At 51.8% G+C, this 23243-nt stretch overlaps 2 protein-coding genes across 2 annotated transcripts in view; both read right to left on the minus strand.

The window, feature by feature from the left end:
* Positions 1-1653: 1653 nt before the first annotated feature.
* Positions 1654-5564, minus strand: SUPT4H1 (SPT4 homolog, DSIF elongation factor subunit). Its single transcript, XM_014959699.1, has 5 exons — positions 5416-5564; positions 5154-5260; positions 3734-3789; positions 3510-3563; positions 1654-2072 (listed from the first exon to the last, which is right to left on the minus strand). The coding sequence occupies exons 1-5, from the start codon at positions 5482-5484 to the stop codon at positions 2005-2007; spliced, it is 354 nt and encodes a 117-aa protein (XP_014815185.1). The 5' UTR covers positions 5485-5564; the 3' UTR covers positions 1654-2004.
* A 246-nt stretch (positions 5565-5810) lies between these two features.
* Positions 5811-23243, minus strand: part of RNF43 (ring finger protein 43) — a 21885-nt gene continuing 4452 nt past the window's right edge. The window contains exons 4-10 of the mRNA XM_014959717.1: positions 20664-20738; positions 19241-19372; positions 18621-18722; positions 17765-17920; positions 17083-17185; positions 15127-16656; positions 5811-8992 (exon numbers count right to left, since the gene is read on the minus strand). Of these exons, the coding sequence (XP_014815203.1) occupies positions 8949-8992; positions 15127-16656; positions 17083-17185; positions 17765-17920; positions 18621-18722; positions 19241-19372; positions 20664-20738 (2142 nt within the window). The 3' untranslated portion in view covers positions 5811-8948. The remainder of the gene's footprint in view (positions 8993-15126; positions 16657-17082; positions 17186-17764; positions 17921-18620; positions 18723-19240; positions 19373-20663; positions 20739-23243) is intronic.

Here is a 23243-nt window from a genome sequence, read left to right on the forward strand (position 1 = left end):
GGCCTGCAGGTCCATGGCCAAGATGTCCAAACATGAGCACCCTGCACCCGAGCTGCCGGGACAGTCACACTTCTTACCCACAGACCTGATCTACCAGGTCTTTCCAAGGTACATCTCCTGCCCAGTCTCTGCAACCAAGCAAGCCTGGAGGGTAATTATCAGGTAACTCAAGTGCTTTGGGCATTCACCAGGGGTGTGTGAAAGCCACAACCAACTCCCTCCTCTGCCTGAGGGCATGACCTGTTGCTCCATCTTCCCAAGAAGCATTCTCAGGGGCTGAAGCGCTCTCAGATCTTCCCACAAAAGGTGATCTGTACCTGGAGGCATCTTCTGGAGCCCAGAGCCCACCACCAACTTGACTTGGTCTGGTCTGCACCCAGCAAATACTCTTGACTTCGGCATCATGTCTGCAAGTCCCCAGGAGGAACGTGGTTGAAGACCTCTTTCTCTGCAGTGTTTCATCTCACCTCCATGCAGCCTCTCCCGTACTTTCTGCAGACTTCTCCAGCCGCACGCCTGCTCCGAAGCCCCGCACGGAGCCATGGTCCACCTGACCCACAGCACTTAGGACTGTTTTTCGGGGCCAGCTGGACAAAGCAGAGCAGGACAGAGGGCATGCTGCCTCCACACTCCTGCCAGCATCATTTCCCAGCAGCGAGGCATTCCCTTCACTGCAGCCGCTTTTGCCCCAGACCAAATGCAGTTTTCCAGCTGCATTGGTTTTCTACAATTTGTCTAAAGAAAACAAGAATCAGGCTTTCCTGCTGCAGCATTATCTCAGGAAAACCAAAATGCTTATTTCACAGGGCTACTAATCTAGGATTCTGCTCTTGGACAAGGTACCTTTGTGATTGGTGGCTGCTGCTGAACTAACAGAAGAAATGAAGCAGGAGCCATCAGCTCAGGAGACCAAGTATCTCAGGAGCCCACACAATGCAGATACTGCCCAAGGTGATGCTCAGGACATGCAGTGACAGCCAGACCTCTACAGACATGAGGCTGGATGGGTGTTTCCACCTGTTTGTCCATCCATCCTCTCCACAAGGCCTGGAGCTGCCTCCCAGTCACACCAGCAATGGGCTCATCTCGCTCTGCCTGCCCTGGAGGCCAGGGATGGACACATAAAGGTCCTTCGAGCCTGCTTCTGTGTCACTGGAACAGGGTTCTGCAGGCCAGGGATGGACACATAAAGGTCCTTCGAGCCTGCTTCTGTGTCACTGGAACAGGGTTCTGCAGGCCAGGGATGGACACATAAAGGTCCTTCGAGCCTGCTTCTGTGTCACTGGAACAGGGTTCTGCAGGCCAGGGATGGACACATAAAGGTCCTTCGAGCCTGCTTCTGTGTCCCTTGCACAGGGTCCTGCAGGCCCAGGGCACCATGACCTCCAGATAACTACCTCCATATGGAATACTTAACATCACCTTACCTATTCCATCCAGCCATGAGATGAGAGGTAAATTCACCCGTCTCCTTGATCCTACAGTGAAGGACACCCCAATTCAGGAAGGGCAGAGTCCCCTTTTGAGGCAGGAACGTGGTCCATTGCATAAGAAGTAATGGCAACCATAGGGTCCAGTTTGGCAGGTGGCAGGCTGAGTGTGAAGCCCCTCACCATGCCTGCAGCAGGTAAGTGACTGCACATACAAGCTGGACCCACTCTGACCAAGGAGCATGTTTTATTGAAATATTTACACAGCTATCCCTTATCCCAGGTCCCCCCTTTTCCACACCGACTGTAAAAAAGCTTGTGCATCATCATTAAATGCAGCTTTCCCACACCTGCTCCCTGCCCTCCCCCTTGTCAAGGCTCAAAAAGGTTTCTAGGGTCCGTGTGGGCAGAGTCCAGAGGTACCCAGCCGGAGGAGCTGAGCCAGCGAGGTCCCTCCATGTCCAGGCTCACTTTCCCACGTGCTAAAGCTGAAAGGTTTTGGAGCAGGGCCCCCCGTGCCCGATGCATCACCCAGTGCAGCACCAGGGAACCCTCCAGATGGCACAAGATCCCCTTAGGTTTTTATAGCTGTGTCTCGGGACTTGTATGCCACACCACGGCTCTTCAGCTCCCGGACAATGCCTGCAGCAAGGAGACAAACACAGGTCAGTATTCCCTAGGGATGAGGAGCCCTGAAAATAATCTGGTTGCTCTGTCATGTAGCCTTCACTGTAGAGATCAAGAGCTGAACAATCACCTTCTTCATTTCATCTAATAGAACCATTAAAGTGTTCCCTCTTCTAGTTTTAATGCCTAGACAGAGCTCCTAAACATCAACTCTCTGCTGTGCGTTGGGAAAGACCCAGGTAGAGATTTTATTTACATTATTTCCTACCTGAAAATGGCTGACTATTATGGCTGTACTGAACAGGTCAAGCTCTTAAGGGTACTTCTTAAATCTTTCAGTCACTTCTGTGACCTGCCTGCACATCCCACCTTCTCAGTAAGAAGAGGGACAGCAGAAGAGCACCGTGGGGTTCAGCACAGCTCTCACCAGCACCAGGTACCAAGGGACAGTCAAATGACAGCATGCGAGGACGTGAGTGCAGGCTGCTGGTTTCCATGCTCCCCAGCCCTCTCACTGCTCCCCGGGTCACGAGGTTGGCCTGAGCAAGGCTGAAGACAGCATCACCCACCTGCACTCCCCCCATCATCAACACCTGCTGCACCTCAATTATTTCAGATGTGCCCAAAGCTGTGCCTGCAGCCCCCAGCTTCAAGCCCTGTGATGTTTCAGCTCCTTCCCAATGCAGAGCAGAGCTCAGGTCAGAAACGAGCCTGGGACTCCAGACACAAGCACAGCTTTCCCTGAGGGATACAAGACTGCTATGCTTCTGGGAAGGGGCACAGGTCAGGAGCCTGCTCTGGGGCTACAGTCAGGGCAGGGGCTCTCAGCCACACAGATGATGCAGCTTCTGCATTACAGAGATAAGGCCAACCCTCTACATCTCCACTCCATTTATATGGGCAGAAAACCTACCTTAACATAAGCCCTCAATGCAGCAAGATGATGGGTAGGGGTATCTGCTCACCAAGATTGCCCTAACAGCACCCTGTCCCGCAAAACTCTTTTCTATGGACAAACCTTGGTGTTTCCCTGTGGCTGAATGGTTTGAAATGTACACGCTCTCTGGAGTCACCCTTTAAGCACAGTTTGCCCCTCTGATGGCCTGCCTGGTATCACAGTTTTAGTCTGCAGCATCTTCAGTATCACCCTCTGGCAGGCAGAGCACTGAATGACTGCAGGTAGAAGACCCGTCTGCAGGACCCCAAAACCACCTTCCCCTTCAGCGTCTCCTTCTTGTGCTTACCTTGCTCATCCCTCTGGTTTGGTACCATGTGTGCTCTGATTGCAACACACAGCATTCACTGAACCCCCAAATCCTGATCTATCACACAGGTACAGCTCAATGCTGTACCAGTTTGTCACCTCAGAGAGATGGCTACAGCCCCAACGCTAATACACCCTCAGCTGCCATCTGTGCAGGAGCAACCCCTCACACAGGCCAGTGGTGTTACCTTGGGGCAGGCGGCCGGTCACAGACACTGCGTAGACACCCGGCTTGAAGTTACCTGGTGGGAAGAAAACACTGAGTTACACCACCTGTGTGGGCAACCTTCCGGGCCCACCTCTGCCAGTGCCCCCACCAGGATCCCAAAGAGCAACTCCCACTGTCCCAGAGAAGGGTTTGCTGGAGAAAAAGTTGCTGTAGCTCCCAAACCAGCTGGGAAAAATCACTCACTGATTCGCTGCCACTTGGAAACCCAGCTGTCCTCAGGGCTCATCATGGCGATGATCCTGTTGTCAAAAATAAAGAGTTAACAGTCTCAGTTTTGCAACCAGGTGGGCTTATGTAGTTGATGAATGTGGCGATGGCCCCAGTGGCAGGAGTCTGGCCCCAGGTCATCAGACCCAGAAAGCACCAAACTGCTCTCAAATAAAGACAACAGGGGAGTCCTGAGATTAAGAGAATTTCTACTTTCATATGTAACATTAGAGGAGTAAGGAATGACTGACTCACCATTCACTATGGTTTCTTCTTTGCCATTATCTTTGTCATCGACATGGACAGTGGGATGGAGTGCACCCTGAGCAAGGTTTACACATGCTGAAGGGAAGAGATGCCACCCAGAGGGACCTGGGTGGGCTGGACAGGTGGGACCATGCCAACCTCATGAAGTTCAACCAGGACAAGTACAAGGTTCTGCATGTGGGTTGGGGCAATACCAAGCACAAATACAGGCTGGGCGGAGAACGGCTAGAGAGAGTCCCTGAGAAGGACTTGGGGGTGTTGGTGGATGAGAAGCTCAACGTTATCCGGCAATGTGCCTGGCAGCCCAGAAGGACCCCCACACCATGGGCTGCATCCCCAGCAGCGTGGCCAGCAAGGCAAGGGGGGATTCTGCCCCTCTGCTCCGCTCTGGGGAGACACCCCTACAGTGCTGCCTCCAGCTCTGGGGCCACCAACAGCAGGACATGGACCTGTTGGAGCAGGACCAGAGGAGACCACAGAGATGCCCCAAGGGGTGGAGCCCCTCTGCTGGAAGGACAGGCTGAGAGAGTTGGGGGGGTTCAGCCTGAAGAGAAGGCTCCGGGGAGACCTTAGAGCCCCTTCCAGTCCCTCAAGAGGCTCCAGGAGAGATGGGGAGGGGCTTTCGATCAGGGAGGGGAGCCATAGTATGAGTGGGAACAGTTTTCAACTGAAAGAGAGAACATTTAGATGAGATATGAGGAAGAAGTTCTTTGGTGTGAGGGTGGTGAGAGCCTGGCCCAGGTTGCCCCAAGAAGCTGTGGCTGCCCCATCCCTGGAGGGGTTCAAGGCTTGGAGCAACCTGGTCTGGTGGGAGGTGTCCCTATCCAGGATCGAGGGTGGCACTGGGTGGTCTTTAAGGTCCCTTCCAACCCAAACCGCTCTATCATTCTATGATTATTTGGTCTGTAATACCTGGCTTATTTCTCAAAAGGCCTGGTAGCTTTGTAGAGCCACCATCCAGCACCCACCTCCTTCAGTGCGGACAGGCAAGAAACAAACACCTCTGCTCTGGTATCGAGCGGCTCTTTGGGCACAGGGTGAAGCCCCAGGTGTGCGACACCAGCCCTGGAGTGGGGAGGGCGACAATTCCCGGCCAGGTGCCACCGCGGCGTCCCCAGGCCCCACTCACCCGTCGAAGGAGGAGCTGGTGCAGTCGTAGACCATCTCCCGGTTGCCCTTCATCTGTAGGTAGGCATCGCAGTTGTCGCAGCCATCGTACTCGAACTGGTCGATGGTCTGAGGCGGAAGGAAGCGGGGCGGGGGGGGGAACACGAACACAGAGGCGTCAGCGCGGGCATGAAGGAGAACGGACGGGACGGGAAGCCCCGGGAAAGGCCCGAGGGACGAGCCGGGTGGTGGAGGGAGGGGAGAACGGCCGGTGCCGGTCGCACCTTGACGAGGGAGCAGAGGAGACAGGCGCGGAGGTGCCGCAGATCCTTGGGGACGGTCTCCAGCGCCATCTTGCCGCCGCCGCCGCGCAGGCGCAGAGAGGGACAGGGCCTGGCAATGGCGGCGGCGCGGCCCTCACAGGGCCCCGGCCTTGTGCCCGGGGGAGGGCGGCAGAGAGCCGCCGGGGAGCGGTACCGGGGCTCCGGTGACCACCAGAACCGGCACAACGGCTCTGCCCGGCCACCGACCCGCCACCGGCCGGGGACAGACTTTATTTCCACGACATTTATAACAGAGGCACAACCCCCCATGGCTCGGTACGAGGAAGAAAAAAGGCCAGCAGACCGGGTACGTGGATAAATATATTAGTAAATAAATATATTTCTCAGCACATCAGCATATTCACACATCTTTTGTTTCTATCGGACATAAATACACAGTTTTGCATATATATAAAATGTATTCTTCCCCTTTTTTTCTTTTTTTTTCCTTTTTTTTTTTTTTTTGGTGGGTCGTAATTTATTCCCAAGCCCTAAGAGCCAGGAGAGACTTGGCCAAAAAAAACCAAAACAAAACAAAACCCAAATCAAAACAAAAACCAACAACAAAAAACCAAGCCTATATTCACATTTCAAAAGGATCTGAACATTATCAAAGGAGAGGAGAGGTTCTGTGTGGGAGGGGAAGAGGTCCAGCCAGCCTGGTGAAAAGGGCTGGGGCTTCCGTTTCGGAGAGAGGGAGTTTGGGATGCTCTGGCTTCCATCACTTTTCAGCTGGGACTGTGGAGATGACGGAAGAAAAAGAGCTCTGCTTCATTGCAGTGATGCTGAAGAAATCTGGTGACGGAACCCAGGAGTACTTTGTGCTCAGAGGCATCACCCAGGACCAAGAGATGCAAGAATTGAGAGGACCATTCCCCATTTTTCTCATTTCTTCCCTTCCGGGCTGCCAAGGATGGTAGTCCATCTACTAAAGAGGATCTTAAAAGATCGCCTTCCTGGGGAGTTCCTCCCTCTCCTCCTACCTGAGAATCCACCGAGGCAGACCTGCACACCCTCATTCAACTCAGCAGGCCCCGGGGAGGGAGCCCAGCGGCCAGGATGGCTGTTTTCTAGTGGAAAACGAGCAGCAGCATAATATCAGGAAAGGAAAACACTTTAAAGTAGCCATTGCCCTGTGCAGCCTGGTAATACTGCAGTAGGGAGTGGAAAGGGTGCGTTAGTGCTCACCATTTTCTCCAAGAAGCTTGGGGCTTGCCGCAGATTCAGAGCCCTCCTATTTTTTTAAGGGTAAGGAGGTAAAGAGAGGAGGACTTTTAGACTGCAAACTAGACACTTGTTCCTGTGAGGCAATGAAATGCATCCGTGGAGGCTCTCAGCCTTCTTGATTCCTAAAGAAACCAGTGGGAGTACCCAGACCTTATGACTCTCCCCTCTGTAAAGTCACCTGAGCCCTCCAGGATGGTCAAGGACATAGGGAGCTGGTTGAATCAAGCCTTGGACAATGCACACAAGAAGTTGAACAGGGGGAATCTAGACCCTCTCCTGGGTTTTCTTCCTCTAGTTTAAGACTGACTTCCCTGCAAGGGAAAAAATGTCTGAGCTTGTGTCTTCTGCTTGCTCTGTAGGACAAGCCAGAAGAGCCTGGAAAGGTTAAAATAGAATTCTGCTGTGTTCTTTGATGAAAGAAATTCAGCTTTTCTCTAGACTGAAACGTCCTGCAGTGGCTTGGTCACAGGAGACAAGAAATGAACACTGGCAAGGGAATAACATTTTGCTTTAAAACAGTGCTACTGGCTGATTTTTAATACCATCACTTGAATGTGAGTGACTGATCAGCAGCTGGAACAAAGACGCCTTTTTGAAAGATGAAGGGCAGCAAACCCCATAAAAAGCTTTCCTCATGGACAAAGGAAGGCAGAGGCAGGATTATCCTGAACTGGGACTACGGAACCAGTGCATTCTCCTGAACTGGAGAAGAAGCTTCTGCTTCAAAGGAGGACGCAGAAAGCTTAGTGAGCACTGAGCAGATTGGGAAAGTCTGTCCCTACAGCGAGATTCAAATTGTCAGGAGTTACCTTCAGCTCCAGTGCTGTAGCCTCACCCCTGCTTTGTTGGCACCAGCTCTGGAAATGCCTGGTGCCATATTCACTTCACGTGGGAATCTGGCTAATTCTCTGGCCTGAACAATCATTTAGAGCAATGGACTTGACAGTCTAATTTCCTGCTGTATGGAAACTGTTTGGATTCTATATACTTTGAATTTAGAAGGTTTTATTTTACTTGAATGTCCCCAAATTATGAGATATAGGAAATAAGAACTAATGGCATTCCAAAAAAGAGCCTGCAGATGGGAGGGGGGAAAAAGAAGTAATAAACCGAGAGCCTAGCAGTTTCTCAACTTTTCTCTGTCCATCATCAAACTGTTAAAGGCAGAAGGGTATTTTGAAAAATTCCTTTGCAGGATCATTTCAGGTGTCTCAGGAAAATAAGGCTGGGTGATGGATGGGGGCTCTGCTCTGCATTTGTTATGGGTGCTTTTGCTGGGAATTTTTGCTCTGTCTTGGGGCAATGAGGGAGGAAGGAGAGAAGCAGGAGCTATGTGAAAACAAGGGTTTTCCATGACTCCTGTGACAGGGGCATCTCAGGTCTGAAATATGCTCAACAAATGGTTGGCTTTTAAGAGGGCTGGCCACCACACCTATTTTGAGGGTAGGTGGAGGAGTTAGAGGATGAGTGAGAGATTTGTTCACGTTGCCAGATGAGAGGGTGGATTCTTTGCAATGGAAAGAGTCTGACCCAGCTCCCTCCCAGAAATGCTGACATTGTCCCCGTGTCTTCAGCTCTCCTGCTGCTGCTGGCAAAATGCAGCAAATGGCTGAGATGGCATCATGAAGTGATCAAAAGTGGTGAGAGCTGTTGGTTTCCAAGGAAGTCAGAAGAAGCACTTGCAGAGCAGACCTGTGAGTGGTGAGATGGAGAATAGCTTGTTCCTGTGTCTGAATTAAGAATGGAAAAGTTAAATGAAGAAGTCTGGCTTTTGACCTAAGTGAGGAAATGAAGTCAGGAGCTACCAGGCCACAGAAAGTAATTTCTGCAGCTTTTGGTCTCGAAGGCTTGTTTATTTCTGAAGTGTTTAGCATAACCTTCTGTGGCATGAACATGCCAAAATAGCAGCTTGCACTCACTCCGCGAGCTCTCCAGCTGGTGACTCCCAGGACCGGCCTCTGAGTAAGCCAGCCCACACAGACAGATGCCACGGGATGAAGATGGGCTGCCTGTGCCTTCAAAGGAGAAGGGGACTTGGAGAACATGGCTCTGTGTTTGTATCACCATCGCAACGTGGGAACGTGTGAGGAGACCACAAGTGTCACATTGCTTATTTGCAGTGTGCATCTTGGCTTGGGCTGTGCAGGGCAGGGCTGGTCATCCCACATTGCCTGTGCAGAGAGCAAGGTGTCAGCTCCTCTGTGGCTGGTACGCTGAACATCCATGTCCACTCCACCTCTCCAGTAAGCAAACAGGCCAGCATTTTATTAAACTGAGTGTTCATGGACATCTTGGACCTCCTCTTCAGATCCTGCATTCAAAGAAAAGGAAAAAGAAGAGCGTCAGATACAACTGGCTGAACGTTCACGGACCCTGCAGCTGCCGGGGCCTTGACCCTGCCCTACAGAGAACAGATGCTGCAGTGAAAGCCACCAAGTTACTCCCAGTATTTTGTAGGGACTTTTCTGGCCAGTTTATTCTTCTAAGTTAGAGCACAATAAAATGTAAAGATAAGATGTCAAGCTACTCTTCAAATATTTCAGATTATACAGGCCAAGGACATGGTGCAGCTCAGGATTCACATTGCTACTGGGTGTTTGCTTTTGAGGCTTTTTGATGTTTGCTCTTTGAAGAAGATCTGTACAACCATTTTAAAAATTATTAGCAACAGAAAATACCACTGATTCATATTCACACAGGGCCACAGCAGTACCTTCCAGGGACCGGGGACAACATCATCAGAAACTCTAGACCACAAAAGCAGACTCCAAGTGATGTGTGCATGCAAGAAAGGGATGGCTTGTGCATTTCACGCTGTTCAAGAGGTTGCACAAGTTGCTTTCCAGTCTCAAACAGCCAAACCCAAAGAGTGGTGGTCAGCCACAAACACCAGTCCCTTGTGCCCAGCAAGGACTGCAGCTCAGGCTCTTCACCAGCCCCCTCCTGCCCAGTGAACTATTGACAGGCAAGTGCCAAGTACTTTACATTGAAACACTGATCATAGGGGCTACCTAGAAATGCTGCACTCTGCATTACTGCTTCACTCTCTCTCCAAGTGACTGTTGACGCACACAGCATGGTCCCTTTCCCAGAGACATATCCCTACCCAGAGCTCTCACGTAGGGCCAGCATAGTCCACTAAAGGCACACATGCATTATTTTTCACTTTTCCTGAATGTTCCTGAGATCAAAAGGAAACAAATGCCCATGTAGATATTCACAGAGAGCAATTAAAAACAACTTTTCAAAACAGTCACAGCAAATTCCTCTTTGTTATAAATCACCAGCTATAGAAACAGGGCCTCTGAAAATTAAATACATGGGAAGAAAACAAACAAATGAGATTCTTCTTTGGAAAGGTATTGAACTGATGTGGGAAAATTAATGCACAGACAGAGTGTTACATGTGTGCAGGCATGGCCCAAGTACCAGAACACAGAGTCTGAGCATATCTGGCATTTGTGTCACTGGTACATTGAATAAGCCATCACCAACTGCTTCTCATGTATGTCAGCTTCTGTGCAACACAAAAGAGACAGCTTTTTGTACAGCTGTCCATCACAGAGTGCTTCCCTCACATGCTTCCACCACTCTGATCAGTCAGATGCCCCAAGTCTCAAATAGCATTATCTTAGCATTTTCTTGAAAACCATGCCTGTATGAGCGTCCCCTATTACACAAACAGAAAGGAAGGTTAAAAAAAAGGTGTTGAATTAGGAGAGGTGGTAGAGCCTCAGCTGCTGAACTGGCCATCGAGACCCACACAGGGTGATGACCTGAAGCACACCTTAGTGACACAACAGGAATCTTGCTCTTTGGGTTTTAACAGTGGTCTTTCACCCCCTCTCTAGTAAAAGATCAAAGACATGACATGAAAGGGAATGGCTGAGAGGATGAGCAGGAGATGGAAGAGCGGGGGATGATGCTGACAGTGTGCTGGAGGAGGTGAGATTTCCCAGAAAGAGAAATCAAGAGATTTCATTAGCCCGTGGTGGGCTTAATTTGGCTGTTCTGGGACAAGATCCATGCATGCTGGGGTGGTTTAGGAAACCATCTAGCTGTAGCTCACTGCCAGTTGTCTGACTTCTCTTAAAAGGATCCATTCGGCATTGCTTGAGGATTGATTCCTTGGTGAAACAACTCCCAGGTATAGTCTCCCAGGCAAGAGAGGCAGGGATGTGTCTATGCAAACCCCACCAAGAAAAGCTGGTGGAGGTGCCCAAGGAAGCGGCATAAACTCCAAGATCATACAGGCATCTCTGGCATCATCTGTGGTGCCCTGGCAATGGCTGCAGGCAGCGTTGATCCCTGCGATGCCAGTGCATGACACTGCCCACGGAAGGGGAGTCTCGCCAGGTTCATCCTCCCCCGGCAGCCACGCAAGGGAGCCACACTGCTGGTGGGTGCTGCATCCCTCAGGAGCACTGCCAGCTTCTGGAAACCCTGGTTGAGGGACTTCCTGAGCCAGGGGGGTATTTGCATCTCCGCATTTGATAGCTCTTGATCTAGGCTCTCAAACCCATTTTACTTCTGGCACCTACAACCTCTGGGCAATGAGCACCAGTTTCATTACACACCGTGTGCTACCTTATTGGGTGTTTTAAAGCTTCTGCTTCCCATTTCATGCCACCACTTATTTTGTTACAAGCACCAGTGAGTCTCTCTTATCTGCTTGCTCTCCTAATTTCATATCCTCTCTTTCATTTCCCCTGCTAATCATCTTTTTCCCACGTGAAAGTCTCTGTATTCTTTCTGTTTTCTCAGAAAAACCTCGTTGTGATTGTACTTGATACCTTTCTGCACTTCTCCCAAGTCTGCTATATCCTTTTTTGAGAAGCGGTGGTCAGTGGCGGATGGTGGCTGTGAAAGCAACACAGACTCACGCAGATGCATAAGGGCACTTTCTGCCCATCTGTTCCCAGCTAGCTCCTAATAATAATTTGATTTTCACTAGAACCAGTTCTCCTCGTATATGGCATTTTGTGCTCCTTACATGGGATTCCATCCACCACTCCATTGCCCAATAACTCAGCAACAGGACATCCTTATGTAATGCTTTGTGACCAGTTTCTAAGCTGAGAATCTTCAAGGATTTTGTCTTTTATAAATGTTGCCATCTCCTCTCCTTATCCAGGATATTTATGCACTTGCTGAAAGGTGCAGACAGTTGGAGAACTCCACTTTCCTCCTTCTTCAAGTAACCTTCCTCCATTAAGACTGATCTGCGCTTTGTCTCCCGCTTTTTAGCAAGTTACTTACCTATGAGAGCACCTTCCCTTTTATGCTTTGAGAGCTTCATTCCCCTAAAAAATCTGCAAGGTGCTATCTCTCTCTACAGAAGTTGTGTTGCCTCCTCCCCTGGTTTTCACATTTATCCATGTGCCTACAAGTCAGACCCTGTATTTGAATTTCTAACAATTTGCTTGGCAGGAAAGTCAGGCTCATCTTTCTGTGGCTTCTGCTATTTTAAGCTGATACAGCCCTCAGCTCTTCCTTCTGGCTCTGGGTAACAGATCGCAGTTCATGTTCATGATTTAGCAGTTTCGTGCTTGAGCCCCTGCCCGGTGCCCAGGTGAGCGAGCTGTAGCCTTGGTAATTAGTTACTATCCACTTTATCGATGCGCTTCAGAAACGCTGAAATGGGTGATTTATGAGGGATCCTCTGCTCCATGCACGGAACCAGTGCCAGGGTGAGAATCTCCTCAAGCACTTCCACGCTGATCACTAATGCAATAAATTCAGTTTGCTCTTCTGCTATGCAGTTACAGCCCTTGAACATCCCTCTTAGACCTGCGTTACTCCCTGGACCTGCAGAGCCTCTGGCATCCTCCTGCCTTCTGATGCAGCTGAAAACTTTTGCATTAATAGTCTGTCTCTTTTTTACAAGTTGTTCACAGAAATCTTTCCCGGCCTGCCGCACCGTGGCTCCGCACGTAGCTTTGCATCCAAGTTTTTTTCTAATTTCTTTGTCTGGCCACACCTTTGCTTTGGAAGAACGGCTTCTTGCCTCTAATTGTCCTCTCTGGTGCTTGCCCAGCCCTTTCTGGGGCTGTGAATGATCCCTGTGCCCAAAAGCATCTTATTCTTTTGACTGCTTCTTTTAGTATTATTTGAAGAAGATTCTCATGTATATGTAGGATCCTCTTTTGCAGCCTGTGCTAATGCTGGGTGTTATAACCCTAATACCATACTACTCCATACTTAGGTGCAACTGGGGATTTTTGTGTTATTTGTATTTGGACTTTATACTCTCCTTAACACAGAGTGTCCCACCCATGCGACCAGAAGAGACACACTCTTCTCCTCTCTCTAATTTCACCTGGGAATTACAGGGTCCCACTGTTCGGCCTTTTTTTTTAAACTGGGTTTCTGAAAAGTTTATGTCAAAACTCTAATTTACAACTGGACTTTCTAATTCATCCATTTATATTTTTAGCTTTACAACATTTATTTAGAGGCATATATGCATTTCTCTTTGGTGTTCTTGTCTGGTTTTTTGTGTTCTGCTTACATGGGACTGTCTACTGGGATTGTTCTTTGCTCTTTTTACTTGTTGTCTATTGATTTATGTCCAGTCCTCTTTTAAGATAAAGAACTGATGTGATTATAACTCAGAAGTTGTGTCATGTCACCCAACGTGTTTTCAGCTTGATGGCTTTTCTGCATAACCCCTGCATGAGCTCCCACTCTCTTCCACTGTCGTCAGTTCCTAATTAAGTTAAATCCTTCCTTTCTATGTATTTTCTCAGTCTTACAAGGAGACTCTGACCCTTTGGCTGGTCCTGGAAGCATCCACAGAAGCTACTGCAATCAAATAGACACAGACTCACTCCACTTCCAAACACATTGGTCCTTCTGGCTCCCAGCAAAGGGAGGTAAGAGGGAGGGAAGGTGTGTGTGCTTGGCAAAGCTCGCTGGCACTGTGCGGGGTGGGTATTGGGGAGCCTTTCCCCATCACGCCAACAGGAGGTGGCCACAGATTTGGGCTGCTGGGACCATCTACAAAGAGACAGAGGCATCACAGCCCGTCCCCTTTCAGGGCCCTGGGCCCTGCAGCTCCCAGCACCCTGTGTTAGGTGCACAGATCCTACTTCAGTGTCTTGGGTAGTCCTCCCAGCTTCTTTTTGAAATGGGAGCTCAAAGCAGCTCCTGAGCAGCCTGTCCTCATGCCTGGAGGGCTCTCTCCACCGGGAGGTCTCCTGCTGTGGTCCTGGGAGGGCTGCATCCTGGTGATATCACTGCCCAGCACCTCCAGCTCAGGGGACATCAGCACTCAGACTACCGACCAACCAGGGAGACATCTCTGCACTGCTGCCTCCTTATCTCTCGAAATGGCAGCATCCCTCTGGGCCCTTTGAAGAACCTCTCAGATCACCTATCTGCAGTGTCAAGCACTTCTGTGCCTGGGAAAAAAAAAAAAAAAATGTTCCTGGGAGTCTGGGAGCGCCACAGGCAGCCAGCAGCGAGCCCCATCAGCCTCTCCCCCTTCCCTGCTGCCTCCCCGGCGGGCGCTGCACCTCCTGGAGCCTGGGTGCGGTGTGGGGCTGGATAGACGAGCATGGGGAGGAAGTGATTATCTCCCCGGCACAATGGGCACGGTGAGTCACAGGTTTAAGGCCAGCATTTTAACAGAAATTAGGCAGCTAGATCTGTATTTGGTACCTAAATCAAAACAATTTGCCGGAGGAGCAGCAGTGAGTCAGTGGCAGGGCGAGGAAGGCAGCCAGGCTCTGCTTGGAGCCAGCACCTGCCCGTGCTGACTCGCAGGTTGCTGCGTTCAGAGGAGCCTGAGAGAGCAAGACCTGGGAGCTAAACTCAGTTAGGTTCTTTCAAACAACCTCATCTCAAACACGTTTTCCCTCTCTGTGCAGCAGTTAGGCAAAGGGCCAAGCTTTAATTACAGCTGATTTCCAAAAGACACTAAAAAGCAACTCCCACGCAACAGAGGCAGGTGAGAAATCAAGGATGTGCAAATCCATAAACTCATTTAGTCTGTTCTGCTGCTACCACCGGCCACACACACTTCCTTCCTTATTGATTCCAGCTAGCTGGGGTTGGCTGAAACAACTAGAGCCCAATAAGCCTTAACGATAACGACTCTGCCAGTAAGACATCCAGACTGATGTAAGGACTCAGCAACGTGGTCCCACCCCTTCCTTTGGGAGATATTCCAGTTGCTAGAGATGTTTAGTTAAGAACAGCCACCTTATTTCTCATTTGTATTATTTTAGGATGAGACTGCAGGGTTTGGTGCACTCGTTAACAAACTTGCTAATCATTCAGGTCATCATCTCCAGACAGGTGAACTCTGAAACACTTCTGTTGTCAGTGGTCCTGTAGGAAAGCCCATGGAGAAGGTACCAGGTCTACTGGCAGCCAGAGTACATTCAGCAAACCACGCTCATTCACCTGCTTGCTGCAAGAAGAGGCCAACTCCAGACTTACCCTGACCGCCCTGCTGAGCCGGGCAGTGAAGGTGAAGACTCAGACTGTGTCTGGGGGTGCCCGTCCCTGAGAAATCAGCAGGAACTGTGCGGTTTCCCTCCCGTCCTGACAACCCCTCCTCCTGCTTTTTCAGCTCTGAGCCGGACTGTGGCACTAAACACTTCCAGAGCGGCCGAGAGCCAGAGCCAGAGGGCAGGGGAGGGCTTGGGATCAGGGGCTGGACTTCGGGCAAGCAGCGGTAGCCAGCAGGATGGCCGTGAGGAACGTGAGCATCGTAGGCTTTGGGCAAGGCTGAGTCCTCAGGCAGGAGAGCGGGGTCGGGCTCGAGGGGACACTTTCTTTTCCTTCGGTGATGACGGCTCTGTAAGCTGTGTCTCGGGGGCAGCGGGACAGGGGATGTGCCGGCTGCTCCCAACTGTCTGTTGGCATCTACACTGAAGTCCAACCTGTTTGGAGAAGTGGAGGGGACATGAGGGGGCTCCCGGCCTTGCTGGGGACAGGCTGGCTGTCCTACCGGAGCTGCCTCTGGTGGCACAGTGCTGCTTTCCAGAGGCTGATGAGAGTGATGGCTTTTCTCAGTCCTCTTTTGTGTCCGAGCACCGTGGAAGCCAGCCTTGGCCCCAGAGTACCGGGATTTGCGCTGCCCAGGCCCGTGCCCAGCCCGCCCAGATGGACACTCCGTGTCTCTCCTGTAGTGGTGGTGCTGGTGGTGGTGATAGTGGACGTGGCTGAGCACCTGGGGCTTGGCTGAAGCAGCACCTTCAGGCACCATCAGGTCCAAGGACCTGGGCCGTAACTCCCTTGGCGGCCGTGGCTGCTCCTGGCCATTGTCCGTGGCGGGTCCCTCTGAGCTGCAGTACACAAAGGGGTCGTAGTCGCTGCTGAGGGAGCTGCGGAAGGTGGAGCAGCTGCCGTGGATGCCCTGCAGACTGACGTCTGTGCAGTTCAACATGGAGTCACTGGAGGAGCCGTGGCAGGGCCCCGAGCTGGAGTCGCTGCCCGGCCCGTCTGCCAGGTACCCGCTGTGCTCGGTGAGATAGCTCTCCCCAGAGCCGCTGCTGTTGTGCTGGTGCCCGTGGCCGCCCCCCCGGCGCAGGGCAGGCGCACGGTGCTGCTTCTGGGCCAGGGCTGCCTTCGGCCCCAGGCAGGGGGGCTGGGGCTCCAGAGAACAAGTCCTGTGGGATGGCAGCGTCTGCCCACATGCTGAGGGGTTGGGATGCTGCTGGCCCAGTAAGCCCGCAGCAAGGGGGGAAGGGTGGCCGCAGGCGAGCAGGGAGGTGGCTGGCCTGTAGGGCATGTAGTGGATGGTGCCAAAATCCAGCTGGGAGAGCTCTGGAGAGTGGAAGAAGGGGTTGCCATGGGCTGGGTCCGGGGGAAAGCTCCTGAAGTTCCTCTGAGGATACGCATGTGGGAGGTGGTAAAGGGCATGTCCTGGGTGCTGGCGGAAAAGGTGGAGACGCCGTCCAGGCTCCATGTCCCGAGGGGCCAGCCTGGAGCCAGCGGCCATGGTCTGGTCCCCTGAATCTCTGGCTGCGGAGAGAGAAGGGAGCATCCAGCATAGGTCCCACATTCTGTGCCCCAGCACCAGTGAGCCTCTGCCACACCGCCATGTCCCACCCATGCCCTGCAGCTCCTCACTGCAAACCATCTTGGTGGTGCTGCACACTCAGCACCCTCCCTCCTGCCCTGACTCTCGCATCCCACCTCCCTTCCCCGCGGTCTCAGGACCAGAAAGCCCTCCTCTGGTGCAGGTCCCAGCCCCTGGCTGTGTGCTGTGGGGGGTCACACGCACAGGGACCCCTCTCCATGTACACACCACCCTGCACACCCATGTGCACGGAGACACATGCCCCTGCAGATGCACTGACTCATCGCGCAAGGGTACACGGACCTCCTGGGCACAACTCCATCCCCTAGCCCCGTCCCTGGCTGGGAAATGCTGTGTCTGAGCCCTACCAAGAATATTGAACATGCAAAGCGGACACGTGTGGTGCTGCTGGAGCCAGGGGTCAACACATTCCCGGTGAAACTCATGGGAGCATGAGATGATTCGCAGTTCCTAGAGAGAGGTGGAGAGAAGAGGAGGAGTGTGAGCAAGGAGAATTACGTGCCAAGACCTGGATGGGTCCTTCTCAGAAGCAGACCTTGTAGGATGGAAAGATGTCTAACGCAAGTGATCTGCAGCCCAGCTCTGCCTGGAGGAGGCTATGCTGCAGGCTGGCAGCTCCGGTTCTGCTCGCTCCGTCCAGCTCTGGGGTGTGAACATCCAGAGAGGCACTAGTCCTCGCGACTAGGGAGGTCAGGCTGAGTGCTTTGGAGAAGCCAACGCCACTTTTGCCTCATTGTTTCAACATGGACTTCTCACGGACATTTGACCCTCCAGCGGCAGCTGGAGACCTGTCTTCAGGGAATCTGAGTCTGCAGGCAAGTGACTTCAGCAGGGGCAGGGCTTTTATATCCAAGGGGCAAGCAGACCTCCATCAATGCCAGTCCTTTCCCAGCCTTTTCCCAGCCCTCAGGAGTTGCTGAAGGAAACATCCCAAGGGCCTCCTGTCCCTGCCAGACTTCTCAGCTCCCATCACACTGCAGCTGGGAAGCCCAGAGCTGTGACTAACCCGTAGCCCTGACCACAGCCTACCTGGCCCTCGCTGAACTCCTCCAGGCAGATGGCGCAGACCGGGGCCGAGCTGCAGCTGCTGGCCGAGTCCCACCGTGACGCCGGCCGGCCCCTGGCCTGGTACTTGCGTGTGGCCAGCTGCCCGATGGCCTGCATGGTCTGCTGCTGCACGGAGTCCTGCTGGTGAGAAAGGAGGCTTTAAGGAGAGGCTCAGCCCTACATTGCCATACTTCTCATTGCCCTTTTGCTTTCCAAGTGGGATTATGAGGAATGTGGGGGTGATGCTCATTTCCTGAGGTGACTCTTTGTCTAACCTGACTTAGCTTTGTCACCAGCAGGAGACATCTGCATGATTCCTGCAATCATTTTCTGAGTGTTTCCTGTCCTGGCATCGGATCTCTTCAAACATTCAAATCACCCAGCAGTGCTGAATTTTTGAGCCCCAAAAGCTTGTCTTTCTATAGAACCAATAGGGTATTCTCAAATCTGGAAATCCATCTGAGTCTGGAGAGACGAATATTTAATTTGTTAGTTTCTATTAAAAATACTAAATCTTCTACTCTTTACCAATACAGACAATATTGCTAAAATCAAGGGCTCGAAGAGGGCCAGCTCTGCAGCTCTGGGTGCTGGGACGAACTCTAAAAGGCACTGGGGCTGAAGTACTGGTGAGGTGGCAGGAGGAGAGCAAGGCCACCATGGCAGGGACGCTGTCAGCACATCTCAGAATCACTCCGCTCATCCCTGAGCTGCTCCTGCCTCATCTGGCCACATCTTCAGTTCTCAGAGAGGCACATTTCCCCTCCCAAGCTGGGTCTGTTCCTGCCCTCCGTGCATTTCTGTTTGCTCAGACACATTTGCCCCATGAGATTCCTACCTGAGTCCTGTTCAGCTGGCACTTTGTGCGGACAACAAAAATCAAAATGATGACGACCACAGTGCTGACCACTGTGAGAAGAATCCACACGTCGTAGTCTGGCTGTTGGATAACACAGGAAAAAAATTACTCTTCTGTGGCAGGGGTGGGAATTAGAGGCAGGCAGGGGAATCCCCATCTCTTCCTGACTGTCAGCCTTTGAATACATGATCCTTGGCCAAGCTCTACCTCCTTGCTCTTTGAAGGTAAAATAAAAAGCGTTCAGTATTTTCTGCACATTCCAGCAGGAATGGAATTTATCTGTCTTGCAGCATCTCAGCTCCCTAGAGGCCATGGTCTAAGGCAGCACAAGATGAGAAAGGCTTGGTCTCACCTGAAGAGTCAGGGAAACCCCTCATCTCACTCATGGTGTTTAAGCAAAAGAAACTACATAAGCTGAAAGTGCTTTTGAGCCTTTATTTGCAGCACATCATCTGAATGCTGCAGACAGGCAGCTCGTGGAAAGGGCTGTGACCTCCATCCCTGGGGAGGAAAGCTCAGCATCTTTGGGAAAATCCTATTCCATGGCAGGGCAGCTTGGGAGGGAGGATACAGAAGGCAGTGGGAATGGTGTGTCTCACCCAGGCTGGTGGTTCTTTGACCTCTATCTTCACATGGGCCTCTCTGTTCTTGTTCACAACGCCCATGAGAAGCTCAGCGTCGTGGCCTCTGATCAGAACCACAGGCTGACTCAGACCTCTGGGCTTTCTCAGCTGTAAAGAAACAAACACAGTGAGAGATGGTCCAGAAGAGCCTGAAACAAGGACTATCCTGGCCCCCTGGGCACGACTGGTTCCTCTTGATGCTTCTTGCACACACTTTAGAGACTGACTGCTCCCCCAAACTCACACTATCCCTGTATGATGAAATCAGATGGAAGCTCCTCTTTTACCAACTCATCAGCATGGCTTTCTTCACTTCCTCTGATGGTGCCTTCTCATGCATAACTGGGAGTGTCTCTTGTGCTCCTGTTTCAAGCCCCTGTGTGAAAGTTCTTGGTCTCTCTTGTAACCACCAACAACGCTGCCAAGTGCTGCCTTTGCTACAGAAATGCTTCCTCTTCTCTTCCTCTAAGACCCATCAGTGTTCCCCCTCCTCCCTCTGTCACCTGCAGGACATTCTGTTTGTTTCTGATCATACCATTGGTTTCCCACCACGGTCCAGGCAGCCTGGCACAGGCTGGATCAGCAAGTGTCACAGTCTGCCCTTTCCTCCAGAGTGGCTTGAATCGGGGTGGCCATTGGACCACCAACCACTTCCCACACCCTTACTGAGCATCCTCAGCATCACCTGGTGGGTCTGCACTCACTGCTGCATTTCTCTGGCATCAGAAGTTAAGTTGTAAATGCATGAAAGTACCACAATGGATGGATCCAGCGAGCAAGAGTCAGCCCAGAGTCTGACAACCTCAGCCACCAGCTCCCCTATCTGTCCTCTTATCTAATGCTGGATGCTTTTCATTATTCCTCGATTTTTTTGATGGGGAGCCTATTTCTTTCCAGAGATAACAGCAGTGTTGGTGGAAGGTCTCTAAACCGATGTTAAACTTGCAAGCAAGAGTATCACCAACAGTGTAGCAGGGTGGCTGTGATTTTGGCTTGAAGACTCGAGAAATCACCTTTCCCCTAAGGTACACCAGGACTTCTGTACTAGATGGGACTGGGTAATCTGTGACTTCCCAAGAGGCAGCGTTCAGCTCCTGGCAGAAAAGCTCATTTGAGCAGACCACGTCCCGTAAGAGCAGCAGGTGCTGTTCACAGGCTGCTGGCTCTGGGGCTGTGCAGGGACCTGGACGTGCCACAGAGTGAGCAAAAGACAAGCGCACTGTCTACGTGCACCTTGAGCTGTGTAGGAGCTAACGATCAAAGCCAGCCTGCAGCATCCTCCTGCGACCTCCCGCTGCCTAGGGGTGGCTGATGGGTCGTGTCCCAGGCACATTTTGGGCTGGGAGAAGGGCACTTTGGTCTAGCCAATAATAGCCAATAATAGCAATGAGGTTTGTACCTGATCAGCAGCGCTTTCATCATCAGTGATGTCAAAAAGGATCGCTCGGGCTCCACGCTCCCCTGCCAGCTTTGCCTGTCCAAAAGAACAGAGGTTTCAGTGGACATTTTGTATCGTAGATGGGTATTAACATCTACCATTTGGAGATGTATCTGCCTCCTTGGCTCTTCACAGGAGAAAGAAGCACCTGCTGCTTACATTGAGAGTTTACACTGTGGTTTCTGTACTTGCGTTGAGCTGTGGGGCTGGCTCTTGCTGGAGCTCTGAGGTTCATGGAAGGTTTCTCTCTATGGTGGGCTCACAGTCACAGCAACCCATAAACCTCAACACCAAACTCCCCAGCTGTGCCATGTGCTCCTTTGCTTCAGAGCTGGATTTCCTGGGGAGGGACCTGCAGCCCCCTTAGCCCTGCTGACCACTGCACAATCCTCCCGGCCCAAGGCAGTAGAACCTTCTGCCAGGTCCCCACTTCTCACCATGGCCGCACGAGTCGTGGGCTGTCTATGGGCCTGATTCCCACACACATTGCTCTCCCTGGTCCCCGTCCCCCAGAGTCACTGGGGGGATCTCAGGCAGTGCCTGGGCTGTAGCTCTGCTCCAGGATTAGGAGCGGAGTGGCTTTTTGCAGCCCACCGGTTGCTGCAGTCTGAGGAGGACAGCTTCCAGACCCACCCAAAGGAGTGCACATGCCAGCCTGGTGAGGTCAAAGCACACTGCCTGGAGGACCATGCGAGGTCACCCACGTCCTCCCACCAAGCCCTTGGAGCCCTGCGGGCAGGCAGAGGCAGCCTCTTGTGAAAGGGAGACGGGAACGTGAACAAAGTGCAGGGCTGGGCCGCTGTTACTCATGCGGAGCCCTTTGATCTGCGCGTCCCCGAGCGCCTGAGCAAACAGGGAGCTGCTGGAGCTGCCGCAGCAGTTTGCCCACTGCGTTGCCAAACCCCAGCTTGGGAGCCAGAGGTCAGTGCTGCCACTTCCCAGCCGCGATATCAAACGTGGGGCACCGGCTGAGCCAAGGGAAGGGGCATTCCCGGCGGAGCAGGCTCAGCTCTGTCCCTCGCCCGCAGGTGCTAGACACCTCCACACACTTTGTCAGGGAGAAGCTGGTGCCAGAGGTGGGTGCCTGGGCCTGGGACAGGGATGAGGATGTGAATGGAGCTGCAGATGGTCAGGAAGACCACGGCGGTAGAGCTGAAGGTTGTGAGTTGCTGATAGGATTAGACACTCTTGGGTTAGGGACACCAGGTGGGGAAGCTGGAACAGTGGAATCAGAGGCTCAAGGCAGGGATCAGAGACTGGGGTCCTGTCTGGGATCAAAGGAGCCCCAGAGTTTGTCAGCACGGAAGAAGAAACAGAACTTCCAGGTAGTGACTTCCACCTGCTGGAACCAGTCAAGCTTTGATGAAGAATGAACAGCTCTACAAAGATTTTATCCTGCTAAAGACACCAATGATGGGGAAAGGAACAGCTGAGACTGGACAAGAGACCCTTCCCAACATCTTTCTGACTGCTGTTGCAAAGGACACAACCTGTATTCCAGCTATTCACAACCTGATTGCTGCAATCATTTTCTGAGTGTTTCCTGTCCTGGCATCGGATCTCTTCAGCCACATGGCACAGCAGACCTCCCTCTTTGAGGACTGAAACACTTCTGGTGCAAATACATATTTACAGGATGACTTAGGGGGTTTCAGTGCCTGCCAACCAGACTTGCAATAAATGGTTCACTCAGGAAAAAAAAATACACCAAAAAATTTACAAATGATGCATCAGAAAGAAAAAAAAAAACCAATTTGAATTTATTCCAGAGGTATTTTCCGTGCCTTCCTCTCCCCTTGCAGACCAAACACCTTCCCTACTGATTTTAGCTTTGGATGCTGAACCATTTCTAGAATTTAAGAGAGGAGAAGCAGAAAAGTGCATCATGTGGCTGGTGGAGTTATCCTCGTGCTGGGCTGGACGGGACTGTCTGTGTGCACTGCTTGGCTGGGTGACAGCTGAAGCAGAGGTTGTGATAACGCTTTGCACATGGCTATTTTTATCATCATTGATACAGCGCTGCTGTTCAACACGCAAAGATCTACCGCAAGGCATGTGCCAGGAAAACAAGGCTCCTACTCCAGCCAGCACCAACCACATCCCACAGCTACCTCCTTGCTCCTGAGGAGGAGCATCATCCAGGGATTTTGAGGAAGAGATCTGTCTGATATTGGAGGGAAGGAGTTTGGCAGAGGCTTCAGGATGGAGAAGCAGCCAGACAGCAATTCCAGGAGGATGGAGGAACCAAGGTACAAGGCAAGGACCCGAGGATGGGGTCAGCTTAAGGAACATCTGCCTGTATTTCATGGCTAAACTAGTCCGATTTGGGGGGAGAAGAACTGGGATCCTCCCTGGGTGAGATCTTGGAGCAGGAGTACCTGCAGGCAGGATGGCAACCAATGTTGTGTTCAGCTGCATCTCAAAATCCAACATTGGACCCAGCTCTGGTAACAAAGCAATGATGACTAAAGGCCAGTGAACTGTCACTTTACCAAGGTGTGAGCATGACAATGAGCTGAGGGGTTTATTTGCTTTGGGGGG

Source organism: Calidris pugnax, unplaced genomic scaffold, assembly GCF_001431845.1.
Source record: "Calidris pugnax isolate Ruff unplaced genomic scaffold, ASM143184v1 scaffold461, whole genome shotgun sequence".
In the NCBI taxonomy this organism is placed as follows: domain Eukaryota; kingdom Metazoa; phylum Chordata; class Aves; order Charadriiformes; family Scolopacidae; genus Calidris; species Calidris pugnax.

Excerpts from the sequence above, each read along its gene's own strand:
- SUPT4H1 (XM_014959699.1), bottom strand. The coding sequence starts at position 5,484 with ATGGCGCTGGAGACCGTCCCCAAGGATCTGCGGCACCTCCGCGCCTGT. Across the intron at positions 5,261-5,415 it reads TCCTCTGCTCCCTCGTCAAG|ACCATCGACCAGTTCGAGTA; the intron begins GTGCGACCGGCA and ends CTTCCGCCTCAG. Across the intron at positions 3,790-5,153 it reads ACCAGCTCCTCCTTCGACGG|GATCATCGCCATGATGAGCC; the intron begins GTGAGTGGGGCC and ends TTTTGACAACAG.